Genomic DNA, 24,380 nt, shown 5'->3' with positions numbered 1-24,380 from the left:
CAGCCTACATACTTTTGATGAGACATAGGAACTTTGCAGAGATATAACTGCTGAACGTTCCAGGAGTCTAGAAGCACTAGGCCTCTGGACGTCTCTTGCCCACCCTGGGCGAACCGGCTGCTTCTGCTGCCGGGAGAACACCCTGCACTCCCACTTCAGTTACCCCCCCGGGCCGCCTCACCAGAGCCCTGTCCTCTAAGCCCCCCGCCTCACTCTGGGCCCCTCGCCCTGCCTAGGTATTGGGGGGGGCGCGTGGGTTTGGTGGGACTGATGCCCTGGGTCAGGGGAGACAGGCCCGGCAGCCCTGCCCCGAGGCGTTATTTCTTTGCACTCTGGTGGCTGACAGGCCAGCGGCCCTGGTGGGCGGGAACACCGAGACTCCCCCCGCTCTGCAAGAGGCGTTAGCGGGGGGGCCGCAGGCTGCGTCACTAGCCCTATCCGGGCATCATCCATTGTCTGACTGACAGCCTCGCTCTGGGGCGGGCGGCGTTGCGCTGGGCGGGTGGGCGTGTCCTCCGAGGCGGGGGCGGTGCTATTGCGCGTGCCGGTTCCGGCCCCTGAGCAGCGAGAGCGAGCGGGGAAGGGCCGGGTTGTCAGCGCAGCCGGAGAACGGGGCAGGAGTCGCCATGGCCGCCACCGCATGGATGCCCACGGTAAGCGGGCCCCCCGTGCTTGCCCTTGCCGGGGGATCTGGCCCCTCGCCCCCATGGGGGCCGTGATCCCGGCCCTACTGCGTCCCGATGCTCCCCTGGCTGCTGCCGGGCGCGGGGGACTTTGTCCGGATATCGGGGGCGCGGCCCAGTGCCCGCGCTGCGCTACTCCTCGGCCCGCTGTCCCCAAATCTCCGCGGTTGGGGGAACGGGGCCCCAGGCCTGCTAGTGCCCTTGACTCCCCGGTGCAGGGAGCTGGGAAGCCGCAGGCCCGGCGGGTGGGAGGGGGAAACGGGTCAGGCTCTCAGTGGGGTGCACGGTTCTGAGGGGTCAAACGCCGCTGCCCTTAGTTCATCTAAGCAGAGCCTGTTTCGTGCCCTTGAATCCCCTCGCCGCCTCTGTGGGTGGAGGGAGCTAGGACGGTGGTGACCTTTCCATCCTGTCCTGTAACGCGTCTCCCTGAGGACAGAGGGAGCCAGACAACCACCCCCGCTACTTGCTTCCCTGCAACTGCAGATCTTTACAATAAAAAGTTGGATATTTTATTTCATAATTATTTTAGCACTGGGAAGAACATTCTTACCTCCCTATTGAGCTGGACTTGCTTTCCTTTCGCCTCCTGAATGTATCTTACAGTACTTACATTTGTAAAAGACATTTGTTCTCAAGTTGGTACTGACATTAGTATTTCCCATTCTTTATCCACTACAGTCAAAGGTCCTATTCTGTACTGTTTGTGCCCATTAGCCAATGGTTTTCTGAGAGGCTGCTACACTTGGACAGTGTGGGGCTTCTGAGGCATGGCGGTGTTGTCCATGGACACACACTTGGTTCTTGCCAAGGTTAAATGTTTTTAGGGCTGCTGTACCTAGGAAAATTGCACTGCTAGTATATGGGGAATCTTCAGCTGATACTTTAGCTATTCTGATTCTTGTAAATTTGCATACATTGGTGTTTGCAGCTAACAGAGCAGTAAAATCCTTATTCTTCAAACTAGTAGCAATGCAAATAGAGTTCATCTTACTCTGCTGTGCCTCATATTTTAGCAGTAAAACAGGAGATAATTAACTTTTCCTGAAGTTCAGTAATGTGCATTTTTGAAGGCATTTATTGCTACGTGTGTTTTTGAATAGGCTACTAACAATTTGCTCCCATATACTCCTTTTATTTAATATTTTAGAGTTAAACTAAAAATGGATTCTAGTGATAGGACCACTTTCACAATGAACTAATGTTATCTCTTTCATTCTGGAGTCTGGAAAAAACAAGCTTGTTAATACTTTGTATTTATATTCTAACTTGCAGTCCTCTGCACTCGTGTCCACCAACACTTTGTTTTTTGAAAATTTTAGTTATTCTGGAAGCTGTTCCACAGACCCGGTCAATTGGTTGTATAAACAAGAATAAAATTCCTCTGATCTGCTTGAAAGATGCCCTGCCTATATTTAATAGCATCCACTTACTGTCCTCAACATAGTGAACAATACTTTTTAGTATTTTCCAGCAAACAATAAACTTTTACTATCATACCTGCATTCAACATAACATAGGCCGAATCATTGAAAAATTCAACCTCTTTGTGTCGTGTTAAATTTTTACTAATTTGGACAAAAACAGTTCTAATTCATTGAAACATAATTAAGGCCATAACAGAGCAATCTGATCATCTAGTCAAAGGCCCTACATAACACAGGCTATCGAATTTCACTATGTGAATCCTCTATCAAGCTCATAACTTCTAGTAAACAGGACTGATTTCCAGTCCCCTGCTCCAACCACTATACTACATTATCTGTCTATAATACAGTCCCGTCTATAATTTTCACTTGTCTCCAGAGTTATCCTTTGGTATCACAGGCAAGAACTATGCCATGAAGACACCCAGGTGTTTATGTATCTAAGCCCGTTCACCTTTTCTATTGTGCCTGCTTCTCTCTCAAGTGTGCAGCTTGTTATGATATGCAGCACTTGCTTGCTGTATTATATTGTACGTTTCATGTTCAGTTACAGGTCAGAATGAATCTTAGCTGTAATTACCTTTTCTACAGCATTCATTACAATATCCTATATGAGAATACATAATTTCTAATCATCTTGCTTACACTCCGTCCGCCTTGTCATACAGTTATGTTCTTAATGCCAACTCAGCATAAGTGTCAAAGACCTATGATGGGAGGTTACAGTAGTAAGTTTCAGGTGAAATGTGTCCGACTGTCCTTTATCCAGTCCTTCCAACTGATACATCATGTCATACTGATATAAGTATCTATAGTTTAGTCTGCCCATATACTACTTTTTACGATAAACTAGTTCTTTTTCAAACTGAAAACATTTCTTTAGTATACATCCTTCTTAAGAATTGTCTAAGTATCATTGCATCAGCTACTTTACTAGTAATATCGCCACATTTAAAATGGACTTGTAGTTAAAATTCCACCATATTCATGAGTGCAATCCAGATATGAAAATGCCAAGAGTGGTATTTACAGAAGTGCTTACCATTGGCCTGAATTTGCTCCCATTGAAATCAGTGGTAAAACTTCCATGGGCTTCAATGGTAGTAAGGCCAATGCTGAGTGCTTTTGAAAATCCTATCCCAGGTATTTAAGTGCCATCAAGGCTGCTACTAATCAAATCTTGCAGCAAAATCCTTGGGCTAAATTTTCAATACTTGTAAAGACGGTGTTTTCATATTTCATGATTTGTTCTGTTTGTCACAAATTTTGCTGTAAGTTTCAGTGCAGCTTTGTATCAGCTCTCCACTTGAAGGGATATCTTCAGCTTATTGTGTCCTTGTACTCTCCTGTCTGTATCCATCTGTTGTCTCTTTGGGGCAGGGATCATCTTTTTATTCTGTATGTGCAGTGCCTAGCACAACGGGGTCTTGGTACTTAACTAGAGCTATTAGGTGCTACAGCCATACATATACAAAAATTAGTCAATCATTATCCATATAACTAAAATTATTGCATCTTTGGGTCCAATGTGTAATATATCTGAGTGTGTTCCCTTCATTTCCATGGCTTTCGTGGACTGTGACTCTACAAATTTTTGTTCCTATAATAAAACATTTCTTTCTCACAATTTATTGGACACAAGGACAAATATTTAATGGAGGCTCTAAGGTTCTCTTATTTTAAATTTTGAAATCCACATAGTGTTTGTGGTGGAATTTACTCTTTACTAACATTCGGTCAATATATTACAAGCTCATTGTCAAAATTCATAAAGAATGGAAGAAATATTTGTTGGTAGCAGAGTGTACATTTAAAACTTGAAAATACAAGAGAAAATAATGAAAATGTTTGCAGACTGAAAGTTTTGGTCATCTGAAGAATAGTTTCATACTAAAAGTATGACAACTAATGTTAGCAAATATATTCCTAGTATAAAATGTGAACTGAAATAAGTGTACTATAAAATGAAAACCTGCTGCAGTATTATAAATTAATGTTGTCTTGCTTTCTGTTCACACACTAAAATATTTTTGTTTTTACAGGTGTCTCGGTTGCTAGGAGTTTTCAAAAACCAAAAACAGGTGACCAGATGTTTTAGTAGTGCTGTGAGTATAATAGTATTTTTTTTTTCTTTTGAGAAGTTTCTCAATAAAAGTACTGGACAACTTACTGAATAAGATAGGGTTGCTATATTACCTTTCCACACACTTTTAAAGATAAGCTGCAAGTACAATGGCCATATGCTCTTATGCCATGTTGGATTTCTGTTAACTAACTTTAACACCAATATCTTTTGACAATTTCGCATTCAAAAGAATAATATATTCTTAGACTAATAATTTGAATAACCCCTTATGAAAAATGATACCAATTGCCTGGAAAATTCACATCATTTGATCATATTAATAGGATAGACATCAACCCTTCTGAAACTTTTACAGAAACTTCAATGGCAACGTTGTTGAGAAGCTTCTAAGCATCTTTTTATTTTGCAAACTTTTCTATAAGCAGTAGACTTACTTGCTGTTTAGGAAATGTCTTGTAGCTTTATTCAAATCTAAACCTATGAAGTCTTTAAAGAATTCTGTAAACACTTTTATACCAGTAATTAATACTGACATTTAAAAACTGCTGCTTTTAGAATATCTAGACGTCTGCCCTTTTGAAGTCCCTCTATTATGCTACATTTTAGTTTACAATATGATTGTATGATTTTTCTCTTGAGCTTGTTTTTGTAAGTGATTTGATTATATTTGGGTTTCTTACCCTTTGTGTGTATGTACAAAATACACACAAGCATGCTCTTGAAGCCTCATTTAAAGAGGGTTTTGAAAACTGCTCTGACTGATGTATGTATCAATGCAATGCCTACTCTTTTATGGGTAGTGTCAATTTCAGGAGAGACTCTGGCTTTTAATGCTATCATTATAGCTCTGCACTGTGAGTTATAAAACATCTGGGAAAAAGAGAAACCAAGAAGTTGCCCATGGCTTGTATATTAGTGAAAGAATTAAGAATGGGTGTTGCATCTCGGGCTCCAGGTACACTAAAGTTGGTATTTCAGACTTAATGCAAGATCTTACATCCTTCTTTTGACTGTACTACAGCCACACATTGCTGTGTAACCAGTTATATCAATGGGGGAGAAAGGCTGACTGCTTGGCTGTTGTGCTTGCGTTTTCTAACTGTCAGAGGACATGGCAATTCTTGAAGACATTCAAATAATTGTGTATTTAACATAACAGATGAGCCTTATAAATAGCAGTCCTCACATCCCCATTAGTTTGTTTCCTTTCTCTGAATCTCCACTTTCTCTTTTCTTTATAACCTCAATGACTGTTTCATTCAAAAGAAATTCAGATACTCAGCATTTCAATGTGTATTTTGTGTGGCCAATTGTGAAACACCTTTTGTGTTTTCACAGTTGATCCTAATCAGGGCTTTTTCAGATAACATTGCATCTGGTGCTGCTTTTATTGATAGTAAAAGACTCCTATGAAGGTTGGTCTGAAAACTAAATGCCTATTTCTAAGTTTCAAAATGAATGGTAAAAGTAAACCTGGAGTAGCAGTCCTTAGATCTTTAAACCAAGTTTGATCATTTGCTTCCCTAGATACCTGATGAGTCCAAGCTGTGCAGTCAGTTTCCTCTGCTTCAGGGATGACATCAGAAACAAAGTGCTGGAGAAACTCAGCAGAAGTTATGGTGGAAAAATAACTTCATTTTGCTAAAAATAAAGTTCTAGAAAGGAGATCACTTAATAAGTGAAGCTTTTTTAAAATCAATGTTGGACTTCACAAAATTAAGAAAATAACCTTCAAACAAAATCTTCTCTAGGAATAGGTTAGCATGACTGGAGCCTGTTGTAGTGTAGGATAGGCCCTAGTATACATGACATAACTGGACAATGCTATCTCCTGTACAAAGTGCCAGGAAGAAATAAAATACCTGTATTGTACTAGGGAGGAGTGTGAATAGGAAGGCTGCTTTTCAATTAGGTTAGCCACCTTTGTATTTCAGAAAGACTGAGGCACCAGGTGGATTATTTGGAACACTATGTAAGCTGTTTGGAAAACAGACTTCCTGCTTGCACTCCTCTTTAGTGCAGTGCCATCTTTAAAGTGACTTTGGCAATTGAGTGATTGTTCTCTGTTCTAGCAACTAGCTTGATTTTCACCAAAACACATGTAAATGCTCTGATGAATGCAATGTTCCTTAGGTGTACTATCTGACTTCTTGCATAGGTACAGACAGTAACTTTAATCCCAGGAGATGGCATAGGACCGGAGATTTCTGCTGCTGTTATGAAGATTTGTGATGCTGCTAAAGTAAGCAGTTCATTTGCCTTGTTAGTCATGTATATTACAACTTGAAGTGAGTTGAATACTACTACTTCAACTTACCATATCGTGTACCGGGATTTTACTTGTGACTCCTGTTTAAGTTTGTGGGGGTTCCACTTTAGAATTTTTCACCAAATTGTCAAGTGTCTGGGTTGTATCTCTAGCCAAAAAGAGAAAAAATACTGAAGCTTCATATATAACATAACAGAGTGGTTAGGGTTGCAGTATCAAGATGGGGCCTGTACCTCTTGGTAAAGGAATGGGAAGCTCACAGCAAATACTGTGGTTTTTAATTCTTAGAAATATAAGCTACAGTATTTCGTGTGAAATAATTATCTAATTGAGTAAATATGTAGCAACTGATAGAAAGGGGTTCTTTTGTCCACTTTGATTTGTGGATACAAATAAAAGAAAAGCGTACGTTAAAAACATTGGCTTGTTCTTAGCAATATATCTGAAATTAATCCACTATTGCTTTAAACTAGGGTTGTCGATTAATTGCAGTTAACTCACCTGATTAACTAATCGTGATTAATCGCACTGTTAAACAATAGAATACCAACTGAAATACATTACATATTTTAGATGTTTTTCTACATTTTCAAATATCTATTTCAGTTACAACACAGAATAAAGTGTACAGTGCTCGCTTATATTATTTTTATTACAAATATTTGCACTGTAAAAATGATAAACGATAGTTTTTTCAATTCACCTCATACAAGTACTGTAGTGCAATCTCTTTATCATGACAATGCAACTTTCAAATGTAGGTTTTGTTACATAACTGCACTCAAAAACAAAACAATGTAAAACTTCAGAGCCTACAAGTCCATTCAGTCCTACTTCTTGTTCAGTCAGTCGCTAAGAGAAATAAATGTGTTTACATTTACAAGAGATAATGCTCCCACTTCTTAATTACAATGTCATCTGAAAGTGAGAACAGGCATTCGCATGGCACTGTTGTAGCTGGTGTTGCAAGATATTTATGTGCCAGATGCACTAAAGAATCATATGCCTCTTCATGCTTTGGCCATCATTCCAGAGGACATGCTTCCATGCTTGTTTAAAAAAAAAAAAAAAAATGTGTTAATTAAATTTGTGACTGAACTCCTTGAGGGAGTATTGTACGTCTCCTGCTCTGATTTACCCACATTCTGCCATATATTTCATGTTATAGCAGTCTCAGATGACGACCCAGCACATGTTCATTTTAAGAACACTTTCACTGCAAATTTGACAAAATGCAAAGAAGATACCAATGTGAAATTTCTAAAGATAGCTACAGCACTCAACCCAAGATTTAAGAATCTGAAGTGCCTTCCAAAATCTGAGAGGAATGAGGTGTGGAGCATGCTTTCAGAAGTCTTAAAAGAGCAACACTCTGATGCGGAAACTACAGAACCCAAACCACCAAAAAACAAAATAAGCCTTCTGCTGGTGGCATCTCACTGATGATGATGAAAATGAACATGCGTTGGTCAACAATGCTTTGGATGGTTATCAAGCAGAACCTGTCATCAACATGGACGCATGTCACCTGAAATGGTGGTTGAAGCATGAAGGCACATATGAATCTTTAGTGCATATGGCATGTAAATATCTTGCGACACTAGCTACAACACTACCATGCAAATGCCTGTTCTCACTTTCAGGTGACATTGTAAACAAGAAGCAGGCAGCATTTTCTTCTGCAAATGTAAACAAACTTGTTTGAGCAATTGGCTGAACAAGAAGTAGGACTGATTGGACTTGTAGGCGCTAAAGTTTTACATAGTTTTGTTTTTGAATGCAGGATTTTTTTGTACATAATTTTACATTTATAAGTTCAACTTTCATGATAAAGAAATTGCGCTACAGTACTTGTATTAGGTGAATTGAAAAATATGATTTCTTTTGTTTTTTACAGTGCAAATATTTGTAATAAAAAATAGTGAGCACTGTACACTTTGTATTCTGTGTTGTAATTGAAATCAATATATTTGAAAATGTAGAAAACATCCAAAAATATTTAAATAAATGGTATTCTATTATTGTTTAACAGTGCGATTGAGATTAATTTTTTTAATTGCTTGACAGCCCTACTTTAAACCTAACATGTCGAAATATTTCTCTGCATATGTACTATGTCACTTACTCAGAATTTGAGAGAAGATGCATACAAAATCAAAATGTACCTCTTCTGAAATAACCTTGGTAAGTTAACATGGTTCCCCACCATTGGTACCAAAAAGGAGTTTATCCTTAAAATTCTACTTCCCACTACAAGATATCCAACAGTGGAAAAGGCTTAGATTAACTACTCTTGATTATATGGGGTATAACTTCATATTAAAGAGCTCATATATAGTTCAGTTTTGAGAGGCAGGGAATAGACTTAAATACAACAGTGATAAGTTTTTATATAACACCTGAGAGAGATGGAAAAGGGTATGTCTAGTTTGGATTACTCCTGATAGGAAATCAACTGATTCAAGATTAAAAAAGCATGTTAACATTTACTGGAAATTCTCTAATTTGTTCAGTTTGAAAGGTGGTGGTTGTTTAATGAGCATAGCATACAGTTATATTGTTCATCTATGACAGCATAATTGTATCTTTCCTTTACACTCCTTCCTGAAAAAAAATAACCTGTGGCAACCTTTCATAACAGAGAGATTCCCTAGGTAAATGAAAATTAAGACGGTACTGATGAATGGGACTAACGGAAACATTCACAGCATTCTGTTTAGACATGCAGCACAGTCAAATCTGTTCCTGTCTGTTAGGAACTTTTTATGATCTTGTTTAATTACTAAGTTTAATTTTAAGTCTTTTTAAATTCATGTTTAGATATTTTCAAGAAATACAAAATGAGAGAGATCACCATACTGAAAACACAAGCTGAAAGTGTAGATAGCATGGTGAAAGTAGTTCTGATGATATAAGTCTGGAAAAATATTATAATAGGCATCTCATAGTGCCTTCAGTAGTTAGTTACATTGGGACTCTTCTTTAAAGAGTTAGCCCATGCTTGTCAGCTCCGAGATAAATTACTTTGGGAGGTCTGAGTAAAATCCCTTCAGCATTTCTTCTTGTAAAAATATATATATATATATGCGCACACACACACTTACAAAATTCCTAATACAGATGATAATGTGGAACAAATATGTTTAGGCTCCTATTCAGTGGGAAGAGAGAAATATTACAGCTATCCTGGGACCAGGAGGAAAGTGGATGATTCCTTCAGATGCCAAAGAATCCATGGATAAAAACAAGATGGGACTGAAAGGTACTGCAGGGGTTAATGTTGAGCTATTAAAAGCAACTGTTGCTTGTACCATGGGGAGGGTGTTCTTGGAAGTATGCGTGGCAATGTAAAAGACAAAGTACTCTACACCATAATAGAATGCATGACAGCGGTCATTTGAAACTTCAAAGCATGACCTTTATTTCAACTTTTAGTGCAGCTTTCTCATTTAATGAGTGAACATTCCTAGCCAGAATTGGCCAATGTGTAGGTAAGTATCCTCTAAGTTTCCCTGTGTGAGACCCACCCACACCATTTCATAAATGGCATTGCATTTCAGTGAATGAATATAGCAATTGGGGTGTGTTGAAGGGTTGACTCACCGGTGGCATTACCCTTCGTGACTGGGCATAGTGTACCAGGCTTTCTTCCTATAGTGCCAACAGCTGCTCCAACTCTAGTGGTCTGTCGCTTCTCATGACTTAGTCCTCTGACCAGGTCACTTATAGTCCCCCTTCCAGAGTAACAGTCCAACAAACGAAAGTCCAGTTTCCTTAAATCAGGTCTTTCTCCCCCCAACCTGGGCCATGAGGTCCTTACACTCATCTCAGGGTTTCAAAAGTCCATATTCCTTTATAAGGGGGCTTCACACCACCTTCCCTGGCAGCTGGCAGGGGAACCCAGGCCCTCGTGAACCTTTGGGTTCCAGCTCAGGGACTGTTTAGTGAGCAGGCAAGGTCTGTGAATTCTGACCTATCCCCTGCCATCTCCCTGGGTTTCTTTCTACCTCAACCTGTCAACAGCCCCTTCCTGGGCCCTTTGGGTACCTGTATTTGTTTCAGGTGCCACAACTTTTCCATCTCCCTAAGCTCCATGACCTTGCAAGGTGCACCTTTTTTGTTTTTTATTATTATTATTATTATTTTTTTTAAGGGCCATGGCTCGTTGGGGTCCCTTGCTTGGAGTCCCCCAACAAATCTCAACTGAAAAAATAAATGTAAGCCAACTTTTGCCCTCTTCAAGCTCGACCTTTTTATTCAGTTTTCCCTGTACTCCATTCCCCAGTTAAATGCCTCCCAGGGCTCTGTTCCAGGAAATCTAGACCCTGTTCTTTTATCAGAGTTGCTCCACCATGTCTCTCCTTGACCTTTGCCAGATCTTCTTAGGAGAGGATCCCAAGACCTTCTCTCTCCCAGGTCTCCTCTTCCCTCTACTGCCCTGAAGTTCTTCCCTGGCCCAGCAGACCTCTCTATATCTCCAAGAGGGATTTCTACCTTCGTCCCTTTTCTTTCTGTAGCCCTCTTCTGTTCTGGGCTTCCTCTTTATAGTAACCATCCAGCTCTTTTCCATCTGGGACTCATCTTTAATTGAACCTGACCCACCCTTCAGGTGCATTAATTAAGCTCTCTTTAGTTAATGCTTTTAGTCTCAGTGGGGGTATCCCCCCTCACAGGGTGACATTTTGTGAAAGCCCAAATGAAGGTGCATGCCACATATTGTCAGTCAGAGCTCTGTGCGGGCTCAAAAGCTTGTCTCTCTCACCAACAGAAGTTGGTCCACTAAAAGATGTTACTTTACCCACCTCTTCAGTCTTTAGTGTCAGACTTTTCATGGGTTCACTAGGAGGACTATTAGAGATAGAACTGGAGCCCATATCTAAAACAGCACAAACCAGTTCCCCTGCTGCTGGCATACTTCATAGCCAGAATGTGATTCCTGTTGTTCTCATTGAGTAATCCGTTACTCCCCAAATAGTCCTATTGAATTCAATGAGAATGCTAGTGGTGTTAATTGCTACTCAACATGAATAGAGGGATCACAAATTGGCTCTTAAACAACAGAATCACTTCATTCTTTAATGGTCTAGAGCAGGGATCGGCAACATTTGGCACGCGGCTCGCCAGGGTAAGCACCCTGGCGGGCCGGGCCAGTTTATTTACCTGCTGACGCGGCAGGTTCGGCCGATCGCGGACCCCACTGGCCGCGGTTCGCTGTCCCGGGCCAATGGGGGCAGCAGGAAGCCGCGGTCAGCACATCGCTCGCCCACGCCGCTTCTCGCCGCCCCCGTTGGCCCGGGACGGCAAACCGCGGCTAGTGGGGACCGCAATCGGCCGAACCTGCCGCGTCAGCAGGTAAATAAACTGGCCCGGCCCGCCAGGGTGCTTACCTTGGCGAGCCACGTGCCAAACGTTGCCGACCCCTGGTCTAGAGGGAGAGTTCTTCAGCCTTTCAGCTTCAGTCAACACAAGACCCTAACAAGGGAATCCAGGTCTCCCATGAGACTGTGCCTAGATCTATCTCTTATGGTTGTAGTGAATTTAAACTCTAGATTGGTGCTTTTCTATCTCACTCATCATTCCTGTTGTGTATTATAGGACCTTTAAAAACGCCAATAGCTGCTGGGCACCCTTCGATGAATCTGCTGCTGCGTAAAACCTTTGATCTTTATGCAAATGTTCGTCCCTGTGTCTCAATTGAAGGATACAAAACCCCTTACACAGATGTAAATATTGTCACAATTCGAGAGAACACAGAAGGAGAATACAGTGGAATTGAGCACGTGGTATGTTATTGGGAAACACTTAATTTTCTGGCAGGGTTTTCTTTCCTCTGCGAATTGCAACCTTGTATGGCAAAAGTAGGAAGTTTTTTTTTTTTTTTTTTAAATTAACTCTTCTGATTCAGAATTTATTTTTAATGTGAAATACCTTGTGTAGAGTGCTCTGCAGATGCTTGCCCATCAGAATTATATGATGCTGTTCCAGATCTCTACACTATCAGCTCCTGCTTTATAAATCAGCTTAAGTTTTTACTTGTGATGACTGTCTGTTTTTCAGATTGTTGATGGTGTTGTACAGAGTATCAAACTCATCACAGAAGAAGCAAGCAAACGTATTGCTGAATTTGCTTTCGAGTATGCCAGAAACAATCATAGAAGCCATGTTACTGCAGTGCACAAAGCAAACATTATGTATGTTGACATCATAAAGTAACAAACTCTTATGAATGGATTTAAAAAACTATGGATTTTGAGCTTTAAAAGATGCAAAGTAACTTGTGAAATCTCCCTCAGATGTGTAACCCCCATTAATGCTAGTGGGGGGAAAAAACATAAGCAACGTGGGGAAAATTGACCCAGTGTTGATGGGACTACATTAGTTACATACTCGAATCACTGACAAGTTAGTACTGTATGCTCCTTATCTCTGTGCTCTTACCTATTTACTATTAAGCTTAAGAATAAAAACACTAAAAGTGAAACTTGCACGTATAGAGCTGGTCTACACTTAAAAATTAGTTCAACCTAGCTATGTTGCCTACAGCAATGGAAAAACCCCTTCTGTAGGAAGCATCTGGGGTATAGTGGCACTGCTACAGTGCTGTAGCTGTGCTGCTGTAGATGGTGACTTTCACCCAAGGATTTCAAAGCACTCCACAGTAAGCCTCAGAACTGAGCCACAATACGTGTGGAATTGCATAACACTTCTTTGCTTATTTTTTGTATACTCAGGCTTTAATTACAAAAGTGTCACTTTGTTTGCTTTAGTAGTGCATACCAGAGGTGGATATTGAAGTGTTCTGACCAAAAAACACTTACATAGTGAAAAATGTGCTTGCTGGGAGGATGTACTTTTCCCGATCTAATTTCTGGTTTACTGTCAGTCTCACTTCTGTCCTTTAATGCAACTGACAAGTGCAGTTTAACTCATTGAGGTGTCAGTTTTGACAACCTAGCTCTCATTCTGTATAGTAAACATTTTTGAGAAGTTTGATGTATATAACAAAACAAACCTTTGCTTCCAAACTGTCAAAGATAAGGACAAAGACTTTGCTCTGAACATATGGTAAATTGTAAGAATGTTTTTAATGCAATGAAATCAGAAAAGTTAACATGTGAAGTAATTTTTTGATCTATGGCTAAATTAGACTTTTAGGGCCAGATCTTGGCTTCTGGTGACTCTGGTTTAAGTCATGACATAAAACAGCCTTCTAGCTGCTTTAACCAGGCAGCTGGGGATTTCCCCCCCCGTGAGGGGAATCCCCAAGTGGTGTAAGGCTGGCGGAGCCAACTCTGCACCGTCCTTTTCATACGTGCACCTGCCCTCCCACATAGGGGTAGTGTTGGGTGCAGGAGTGGGCCACGGTCAAACATACTTCTCTGGCTATTTCCAGCCCCCTAGGGGGCCATTACAGGCCAGCCCAAATTAGAAACTGCCCTAATTTGCTCAACAGTTGAACCAGCTCTTGGCTGAGCCCACAAACAAGGAGGTGAAAAGCCACCTTTGGGTTTCACAGTGTATCCCCAGTGAGAATCTGGCCTATATTTTTCTATTTATTCCTTGTTTCCAGAGGTGCATCCATACTTACCTTGATGCAGTTGCTTTTTAAAACTGGTTTACTCAGCCGTGCTCTATAACATTCTTCTCTTTGTCTAATTGCAGGCGAATGTCTGATGGGCTTTTTCTGAGAAAATGCAGGGAAGCTGCAGAAAACTATAAAGATATTAAATTTAATGAAATGTACCTTGATACTGTGTGTCTGAATGTGAGTATCTAATCCATTATATCCAGCTTTTTATAGTTACAATACATGACCTTAAAATTAAAACAATTTTCTTCCTAGATGGTACAGGATCCATCACAATTTGATGTGCTTGTTATGCCAAACCTGTACGGTGACATCTTGAGGTAAGCAGAAGTGAGCTGGTTATAATTTAACCCTTAAAATACTATCACTTTCAAGATTACCATTCAGATTAAATGTTAGGCAAGTGGGTGTCTGTTTTCAGCATCCAGAACATTAAAACATAACCCTTTCAGATTCTCAATATCATAAAAAGAAAAGCTGCAATTGAGAACCAACACAGAATAACTTAGTATCAAGGGAGCTGTATGATGAAGCTGTGCTTCATGGCATCAGAAGAGGTGGTGTTTGTCCATATACGGTATAAATGTGATTCAAATATAAAATGGAAGGATGTGTGTGAAATGAACATCTGTATAAATACTTTACTAAGGTACCTTCAGTTACTGTTTTTCTCAGACAACTTCGTTGTTGAGGAATATTGACACTAACACTCTGCCATCAAAACAATTAATTTGACTTGTGAAATCAACTGCCAGACCTATTTGCCATAAAACACTTACTTCATTGAATTTGATGCTGTTCTTATCACCTAGCAAAAACTAGTGTCTTTAATCTGAAGTCTTAAATGTGTGTGCATGTAACTTTTTAAGAATTTGGTCCTTGCTTCTCTTGTATCATCCAGGAAATCTTAAAATGTTTGTCTTATTTTGATTCAGGCCAAACTTTAAAAAAGTACCTCTCTGCGGTTCTGGGTGTTAGAATGTGTTTTTAATATATGTGATCCTAATACAAACAAATAACCGCAGTCACCCCAAAACTAGGAGAGTGGTAGAGAGGGAGGGAACCCACTCCAGTCACAGCCCCCAGTGCACTCTCACACCCCCAAAGCCTTGGAAAAGAGAGAGGTTTACTACAGAATAACGTACTTCCAGATGTGGGTGGAATATGTACTCACATGTGCATATACTTCAGAACTACAGATTTTCTAGACAACAACTGACATACAATAAAGTGAAAAACACTGAATGGAGGATTTAAACTCCTTACCAATCATTAGAGAAGATTAAATAAATGAAAAATATTTTAAAAACATATTTGTGTGTGTGTGTAAAATACATTTAAATAAACTCCTAGGATTGCAGTGATTTCTCAGATTGTTGCTATTTGAGTTGCATGTGGCTTCATAGCCTTGTATTGGTTCTCCTCTTCTAAGGGTTAAGAAAGGAATCTCCTGGGCCCAGATTCACACAGGTGTTTAGGCTCCTAACTTCCATTGAAATCAATGGAAGTCAGAAGCCTATATACCGTTGTGGTTCTGGGTCATGATGTCTTGATTGTGGGGTGGCAGTTGCCTCAGGGAGAACAGAAATACCCACACAGGTGCCAGTAGCCAGATTTCTCAGAATTGGTATGAGGTGTTAACTAAGGTTCCCTCCATGGATCTTAGTACTGCTCTGACTGTAATTTTGTTTTAGCTGTGTAGGAATGAATTCCTTAATTTACAATGTTTGTTACAGGCATTTTTGCATTTTAAATAGGTTAAATTCTTTTTGTGGCTCTTGGCGTCCCCCTGCAATGACGAAGTGGCTTTTGGCTGTTGCAGTTGAGTAAAGCTGGTGTAAAAACCATTGTGAACTAATTCATTGTAGAATCCATCTTTCACATTCTGTACAGATAGTAGGGAAAAGACCACTTAGCTCAACAAGCAGCTCTCCTTTAGGTACCTAGAAGCACACCATTCTTCCTTTGCTACTGTATTCCCTAATCACCTTCTGGTTGAACAAAATATAGAGCTCAAACTAATACTACGTGCTTTAACAGCTGGTAGTGTTTTCTCTGTAGTTGCTATTGAAAGTTCTGCCTGATAGCTCTGCTTACTTTCCTGAGGTTTAGCTGGCATCCTAGTTTGATTCTCCTCAACATTGTTGCTTATGTACTTTTTACCTAGTATAGATTTCATCATCCATTTGAGGTTTAATAAAAGTTCCTTAACACATTTTACGTTTGTGCTCAGTTTTGATAAAGCAGGGTTTCTTCTTAAAGGTAGGTGGCCCCACCACAGTCACTTCCCTGTAAACTGCCTCTCTGCTCCTATGGCTTTTTGAAAGTGCCTTATGACGTAGTGCCCAAAATGTTCTACCCTCTAAATAGATATTGAATGACATTCCTTACCTTGAAGTGTGTAATACGTAAAGTCACAAACGAAGGATGGAGGAAGGGGATACAACATACAAGCAAAGCTAGTCCTTTTATTTTAAATTTTAAAAACTGCTATATAGACTATTCCCCACTTCCTGTTTGGTTAGGACTTATTGGGTGACTGATTTCTTGTAGGCATTGGTATATAAGTGGGTCTTGAATAGTTTTCTAAATATCAACACTTGACTACAAGGATTGTGTTTTATGAGCACTTGTTGGCTTAGTCCTTGCTCATATTGATCTTGGAGGAAACCCCGCTAAAGCCAGATTTTTGTGTTGCTTTCTTTAATTCTTTCACAGATCAGATAGGCTGTTCGGTAATGAAGGAGCAAAGCAATCTTGCATCACTTAACACCGGTTTCCTTCAGTTTTGCATAATAGTTGTTAGTAATTCAGATTTCTTGTGAGCAAAGTTCTGGCCTCTTTATAGGCAGCTCTTATAAGAAATTTCTCTAATTTCTTGGGGGAAGTGTTGGATTATACATTGAAGGACCTCCAAATAATTACATAAAACCCATCAACTGATATTTCTGTTTTTTTAGATTTGTAATGGTATCATGGAGGGGGGTTGGGTACCTTTTTTATTGTGCTCATTGGCTATCCAAACTTTCTTCTGCTGTATGCAAGTTTGTAGTATTTTCCACCTTGCCCTATCTTTTTGGTAAGCTCTATCCTGGAATTTGAAGTTCCCCTGTCATTTTCCTCATTAAACTGTTTTTGTTGGTCTAGTAGTCCTGCTCATCTTCAAACATGCCGCTGTAGTAGAGCTAACTTATTACGTATCCTTTTTGCCACAGGGTTAAACACATTAACCACTGGCTGTGTTGGCAGCTAAACTTTGTTTATTTTAATAGTTTATTCCATATTAATAAATCTCTGTATACCTTGTTGGTAGGAGGTTGTACCTTTGTAATTTACATGAAGAATTTTTTCTTCCAGTGACTTGTGTGCTGGATTGATTGGAGGCCTTGGAGTAACACCAAGTGGGAACATTGGAGCTAATGGAATCGCAATCTTTGAATCTGTAAGATCTCTTTTGCAAGAGGAAACTTTATTAACTAACTTTGCCTAGAAACCTAAACTAAAGGATATCCTGTAGCCATTACGGAAATACATTCTCTGCAAAATTTCTGACTGCTTTAATTGTGAAGCTTACTTAAATTCTGCATAAAAAGAAATGTTACTTTTAAAATGATTAGTTATTTCAATTGGCTTTTAACAATCAAGGAAATAACAGAGTCAGTGCAGTGTTTTAACCCAAGATTTCAAATACAGTAGTTTTACAGGCATCGTAATATATTTTTTCACCTATTTTAGAAAGGATCTTGAATAATTTTTAGTTGTCAGGGACATCACCTTTTAGGCTATCCATGTCCTCTGGATTTGTAGGGGAAAGATTTTGAGAACTACAAAGGAGTTAGGTGTGCAGTTCCCAGTGCAAGCAAATGGGAATTGTACACCTAATTCCCCTTTCTTTGTCTTTGAAACTCTCCCCCCCCCACCTTAAACTATTATGGTTTTGTATACTGATTGGATGAATACGCTTTGTTCAAAAGAATTAAATTTGAAATAACTTACAATATTAACTCATTAATTTTTCAATTGTCTAAATTACTTTAGACAACAAAACAGACACTAAACACTTGATATATTGACTTCATAATACAGCTAATTTCACTTTTATCTGTAGGTTCATGGAACAGCACCAGACATTGCAGGAAAAGACTTAGCAAATCCAACTGCCCTTCTTCTGAGTGCTGTAATGATGCTGCGTCATATGGGACTGCACGAATATGCCACAAAAATCGAGACTGCATGTTTTGATACAATTAAAGCTAGAAAGGTATTCTCAGAGTTTACAGACAAACTATTGACCTTATCACTTTTCCTATCTCTACAATAATTAATATAGAACACCAAAGCCTAAACTACAGATTATAAGGAGGATGCAGAGGCTCACTGCCTTGGGAAACGCTGGGGGACTTGTAGATTCAGCTCTCTGAAAAAAAGCACTTGCACTCCCTGAAAAGGTGCAGTGTGTCTCCACCCTCATGTTGGGACAGACTCTGCTTATGAAGTCCTAGAGCTGAGATTGGGCCTGGCCCCTGTATGCACAACAGAGGAGTTGGCTTTAGTTGGCCCCCAGGGAATCTAAATTATAAAATACAAATTCTTTCTTTGTGTATATTTGGTGCTCAAGAAGGTGAAGGAATCCACTTTCCTATTTCTGGTTGAATCTAGTGTTGTCTGTATGTCTTGTATAGGCTTCATCACACAACTTTCCCAAAGCATTTCATTCATGACCTATACCACCTTTGTTCCCATTCCAGACTCAGGTCTTTTCTAAACTTCTTCCCTGCAACCTCATTGACTTGGTAGGATTACATGGGTGTAAATGAGGCCAGAATTTGACACACAAGCTAGATTTTGCTCAATTGTGTGCGTGGCTTCTCCTCTTATGCAGTTAGTGTCTAAGATTTGGAGACCACCAAATTGATTTTCACTTGTAACTTGAGTAAAACTTGAATTCATCTTTCCAGAAGTTGAGTCTTACCAACTTTCTTCACTGCCATCTTGGCTTTCATCTTTTTAAAATGCAGGTGGGTGTATTCTAAAGATTGTGCTTAAAAAAAGGAACATTACTTAGCCACACTGGTGAAATTTCTTAGGTCCAGGAGCACAGGAGTGTGCTTTGTAATTCATCATAGGTGGATTTTTATGCAAATATTGAACAAGATAAAATGAAAAGATGTTCATTTCATAAGTCTATTTGTGGTGGCTGCCATACTGTACATAGGAGACACTTAAAAATCCTATTTAAATTGCAAGTAAATATGAAATGCTTCTGAAAAGCACCAGATCTACTGTCTGGAGTCGAAGTCCTTTATCTGTAGATCAGCAACAAAATGGTTGATAGAACAAGCATTAGTTTGCTAATGGCTCACTATGTGATGGATATATATGCTCACAATGGAGAGAACTCAGCTTTCATTTAAAAATTGTGCAGTACAGTGAAAATGACAAAACCCTAAAATTATAAATTGTCCTCTCTTATGCCTGCAGGTCCCTCCATACACACTTTTTTAGGATCTTGCTATATATGTCTGAGACCATTAGTCTCTATCGTGCAAATTGCCCCATTATCATGCCTTACCAAAGGGGTCTGTGGTGGAGCGACAGCTCACTGGCACAGCACCTCCTGCTGGTTGTCCAGGGAATTAGCACTTTTCCAGCTCTGGAGTGCCCTCTGCCAGCTGATGTCTCACCTGCTGCTGGCCCCCGTGTCCTTCCCGGACCCAGTGCCTTTTGCCCAGGGGTTCTGCCCCAACAGTAACCCCCAATCTGGGTCTCCCCTCTCTGGGGAACCCCTAACCCTCTAAACCCACCTTGCCTCAGTGGCTACTGCCAGTCATCATCTAGCCCCCGCTCCCTGAGGCAGACTGCAGTCTGCAAACCACTCATCATCAGCAAGGGGGATTGGACCAGCTGCCTCTGCCTATCTCTGGGCTGCCCCTCTGCAGCCCTAGTACCCTTTTTTGTGGGCCCTTAACTCGACCTGCAGCCTGGGGCTTTGCTAGGCTGGAGCTCCCTCTGCTCTTCCCCAGTACTGCTCCACCCTAAATACCCTTCTCAACTTCCTAGGCAGCCAGGTCCTTCTCTCTCAATGAAGCTAGAGAGAGTATCTCCCTTTCATCTGGCCCACAGCCCTCTTAAGGGCCAGCTGGGCCCTGATTAAGCTGACCACAGCTGTGGCTGCTTTTCCAATCAGCCTAGCTTTCCCCACTGCAGCCCTTTCCAGGGCTGCTTTATCCTCTTCAGGCAGGAGCTGGGTGACCACCCCACTACAGGGCCAGGCAATGCCATTATCCCACATTTGCCACATTATCCCACCATTGTACCTATTCAGCACCTTTTCCCATCATTTAACTTTTTGCATTCTTCCCCTCCCCAATTAAAGATCTTGCTCCTTGTAAGCTGGCATGGCCCTCCCTCCAAATCCACCTCTGAGGGAGGCCACACCTCCATGCAGTCTGGCCTGCTAGAGTACTCTCAAACAAGGAAAGGGGGAATTAATGGTACTCAATGGGCCCCAGCCTTCAAGCAGGGCAGGGCCACAAGCAATCTGGGCTCTGGCTTGCAGTCAGGCAGAGCTGTAGCACCAAGCACAGTCTATGGGGCTCAGACTGGGGAAAACCCCAAACACAGTCTGTGGGGCTCAGACTGGGGCGAACCCCAAACACAGTCTGTGGAGCTCAGGCAAGAACCAAGCATAGTCTGAGACCCAATCACACTAATCATAGAACCATAGGGTTAGAAGGAATGGCAAAGGTCATCTAGTCTAACCCCCTGCCAAGGTGCAGGATTTGTTGTGTTTAAACCATCCAAGACAGATGGCTATCCAGCAAAATGATGATGCTAAAGTCTTAACATGTGATAACCTACTACTATGATGAAAACCCGCTGTTTGAATTTGCCTTCTGTCCATGCTGCAATTTGCAAGCTCATTTCTATTAAAATGGTTGTATTACAGAGAACCTTGGACAGTTAACATTGTTCCCTTGCATGCATAGTACTGCATACTCTGTTCAGAATGTAAAATTAATTTAGAAGCTGCAATAGTCAGATTACATTTTTTTTTTAATTAAAATGTCTATTTTTTCTCTCTCAGGTCCTAACAAAAGATTTGGGAGGTAATGCTAAGTGTTCGGACTACACAGCAGAGATCTGTCGCAGAGTACAGGATATTGACTAAAGTTTCCTCATATCACTAATGTTGCAATCACTCCAAATGGACACATTACAAATACATTATATAGTCATCTGCAATTCATATACATTTGGTTTGCCTATCTCAAGAGAGAGCAAACTTTTTAGATGGGGCCATTTTGTTAATAAATTTAGCCCAAATGGATACAAATAACTCTTGTGCCTGCTTTCAGTGGACTTTTTCCAAGTGCTTTGTTTTATTTATTACTTGTCTGTGGTGAAATGTTTTTGTATAAGTGGATTCCTTTATTGTATCACTTGCAATTGTTTACCATTTTACATTTCAGTTAAGTGGTTTTTACTTCTCAAAAGATTTTCTGTAAATATCAAGATGACTGAATTTGCATGATTATAAAAGCACCTTTAAAGAAAGCATAAAATCTATTTTATTGGTCGTAGAATGGAACAAAATAGGCTTTTTGGCCTTAAAATAGCACAAGATGACACTTTTGTAAACAAACGGGTATGAAACTTACTAGGAATGTTGTATCAAAAGCAATGAAGAGAGACTTTCAGGTGCCCTGATGTTCCAAGAAAAACAAAAAGTTCTCTCAATGCATGAATAAAGACTTAAAACCCTACAGATATTTAATCAGTTAGAATATTTTTCTGTCTAAAAATCAAGGCATCAAAACAGGTGTGAGAAATAATACTAGTAAAGTAAAATCATACAAAGCTATGTATCCAAATATTCTTGTAAGGTGGCTCGGAGAGGAAGACTCTTATTTATTTTACGATAGAGCTGTCCTAATGAATAATGATAAAATTCCTTGACTCCCACTCTATAGTGTGAGGGGGGAAATATACGTTTTCTGTAGCTTTGTATTACAATTTTTCTCTTGTACTTTGTTTTTATGTATTGCATTGTCTGTTTTGAGATGTTTAAATGTACTGATTAGTAACTTTCTCAAATTCTGAATGTAACCGACTAGATAACAAGGGACTGTTACAGAGCTGGAAACTGGGTATTATCTAGTACAATGATCTATAATTTTGGCTCTGATGCTTAATATTTCTGGAACCTATAATCTGTCTTCACTGTATGGATGGATATGAGGTTTCCAGGCATTTGCTCACTAAGCCTAGCAAAGACCATGAAGTTAAGTCCCCTTCTCATCTCCGTATGGTGGTATCATGGACACATATAACAGATACTGACCTAAATAGCTCCATCCCTACAACCTTTAACATGCATATAAATCAAATTTCCTGGCTATGGTTCTGATCTGTACCCCAACTGTAGTCAGCTTAATTCTGTCTATAGGTCCCATGCCACTAATTTCACTTATTTCCTCATTCAGTCTGGTGGTTTCCAAAGCAAAACCGAGTGATGCAAAGTCACTTAGTTTTGCCCTGCAAAATAAGCATCCCAGCTTTTGTTATACCTCTCGACCCTATGGCAGTGATAGGGAGAGATTTTTTTTTTTTCTTGTGCATTCATAACTACTTCTAATGATAATGGTAATTTTTCTTCTCTTGGATGTATCACAGGACAGACTAGAACTCGTGGGAGCAGAGGTTGAGCTTGATTTGAATGTGCATAGTGTGGTTGCTGCTCCCTTGATTCATTTGTATTATGCTAATTAAGCAACTGAGTTACTATTATGCACAAAGTGACTTCCCAAAGTCATACCAAATAAAGACTTCCCAAAGTCATACCATTTGTTGTTTTTTATAAGCCTAGGCTGCTGACTTGTTTAATGCTTTGAGTAGATTACTGAAAATCATGTGTTACAGCAAGTAGGTTGTAAGAAAATATGCTCACTGTACCTCCTCTGTACATACATCTTATTGCAAATATCAGTTAAGGACAAACTTTTTGTAGAACTTTCAGTTGCTGCTATCTTCTTCCATTTGATAAGGACCAGATATCAAAATCAGGCTCTTTAAGCAATTTGGTTTGGTGGGGAGGAGGAGTTGTACCTCAGAGGTTTGTAAAGATATAATATTAAATAAGATTTCAAACTCTTAACAAGCACGTGTTTAAAACAAATGATGTTGTTGGGACATAGTAGCCAAACACACACACCTCAAAATCCTAGCTGTAGGCATTTGCGAAGTGCTGCAAATAGATGAAAACGTCAAGATGCCTGGTATTCCAGTTAGTTTTCTGGCCTGTTATCAGCGCAGGATTGATTGATTTAAATCACGGATTTTAATTGTTTTGCATTAGTACTTTAGTTATTTTCCTAAAGAAAGGGTGATTCTTGTTGATAACCATTAAAACACTGATTCTCAATTACTTTTACTCTAAACTTCCTGCTTTTTGCTAAGCAGGAAGATACACTAGCTGTACACTTAAGCAATTGCATAGTTTAATTTAATCAGATTCTTAAATTTTTACTTGCAATTTGTATCAAGATTTATTTAGATGGAAATTCAAATTCAATTAAATGCACAAACAGCATTTTAATATTTTTTTTTATTAAACTACCTTGTGATGGGTACAAACTTTTTTTTCTGGTCAAAACATATTTTGCATTTAAAATGAACTGATTTATTAAACAAAGGAAGTATCTTTAATTAATGAATTGAACTGACCATTTCTAGTCACTATGTGCATCAAGATTTTAGTACTAGTAGAGCTCATCCTCTTACACCTAGTTTTTAGTCAGACTGGAAGAGGAAAACAAGCTTTTTTTTTTTTTTTTTTTTCCCCAAATTTCCATTTTTTTTTTTATTTTTGAACTGGTCATTGAACTGAACTAGCTGAATAAACAGAAATGAAGAAAATATTCCCTCTACACCTGCAGAAAAGACTACTGCTGTCAAAATCTGGTTGAGCATTTTAACAAACTAGTTCCAAGTACATAATCAGAAATTCCCACCAATTCAGTGCTTTGATTGTTTTTAAAACTCAACTGCAAATGTACTGCTTTATATTTAATTTAAATGATTAATAGATAAGCTTAGGCTTTAGCGGCTGTCAATTTCAAATTTAATTTTAAAGTTTTTTTTAAATAAACCTGCATTTAAATATTTTTTTACAAATCATTACTTTTATCCTCTCTGACTCAGGTCCCCTGCATTGAGTGAGACATTCTTTGCCCTGGTCTAAGTTTTGATCTTGGGCTGTTATTTCTGATCATGCCCACCAACTGTCATCACTTGACTCTTTGGGAAATGCTAAACTAAAGTGTCTTTC

General features: G+C 39.7%; 1 protein-coding gene across 2 annotated transcripts; it reads left to right on the top strand.

Moving 5' to 3' along the window:
* The first annotated feature begins 4,121 nt into the window (after positions 1–4,121).
* IDH3A (isocitrate dehydrogenase (NAD(+)) 3 catalytic subunit alpha) lies at positions 4,122–22,846 on the top strand. Of its 2 annotated transcripts, none has more exons than XM_029910766.1 (10): positions 4,122–4,212; positions 6,352–6,435; positions 9,610–9,724; positions 12,058–12,245; positions 12,520–12,653; positions 14,125–14,227; positions 14,306–14,370; positions 17,408–17,492; positions 18,159–18,311; positions 21,138–22,846. In XM_029910766.1, exons 2-10 carry the CDS (start codon positions 6,412–6,414, stop codon positions 21,219–21,221), a joined length of 951 nt encoding a protein of 316 aa, XP_029766626.1. In that variant the 5' UTR covers positions 4,122–4,212; positions 6,352–6,411; the 3' UTR covers positions 21,222–22,846. The 2 variants fall into 2 exon arrangements, with proteins under 2 accessions (XP_029766626.1, XP_024074620.1); XM_024218852.3 differs by having other exon boundaries at positions 4,145–4,212; positions 6,327–6,435.
* The last annotated feature ends 1,534 nt before the right edge of the window (positions 22,847–24,380 follow it).

The sequence above is a fragment of the Terrapene carolina genome, unplaced genomic scaffold, assembly GCF_002925995.2.
Source record: "Terrapene carolina triunguis isolate 2854851 unplaced genomic scaffold, T_m_triunguis-2.0 Scaffold67, whole genome shotgun sequence".
In the NCBI taxonomy this organism is placed as follows: domain Eukaryota; kingdom Metazoa; phylum Chordata; order Testudines; family Emydidae; genus Terrapene; species Terrapene triunguis.
This window is presented reverse-complemented; position numbering and strand designations above follow the sequence as displayed.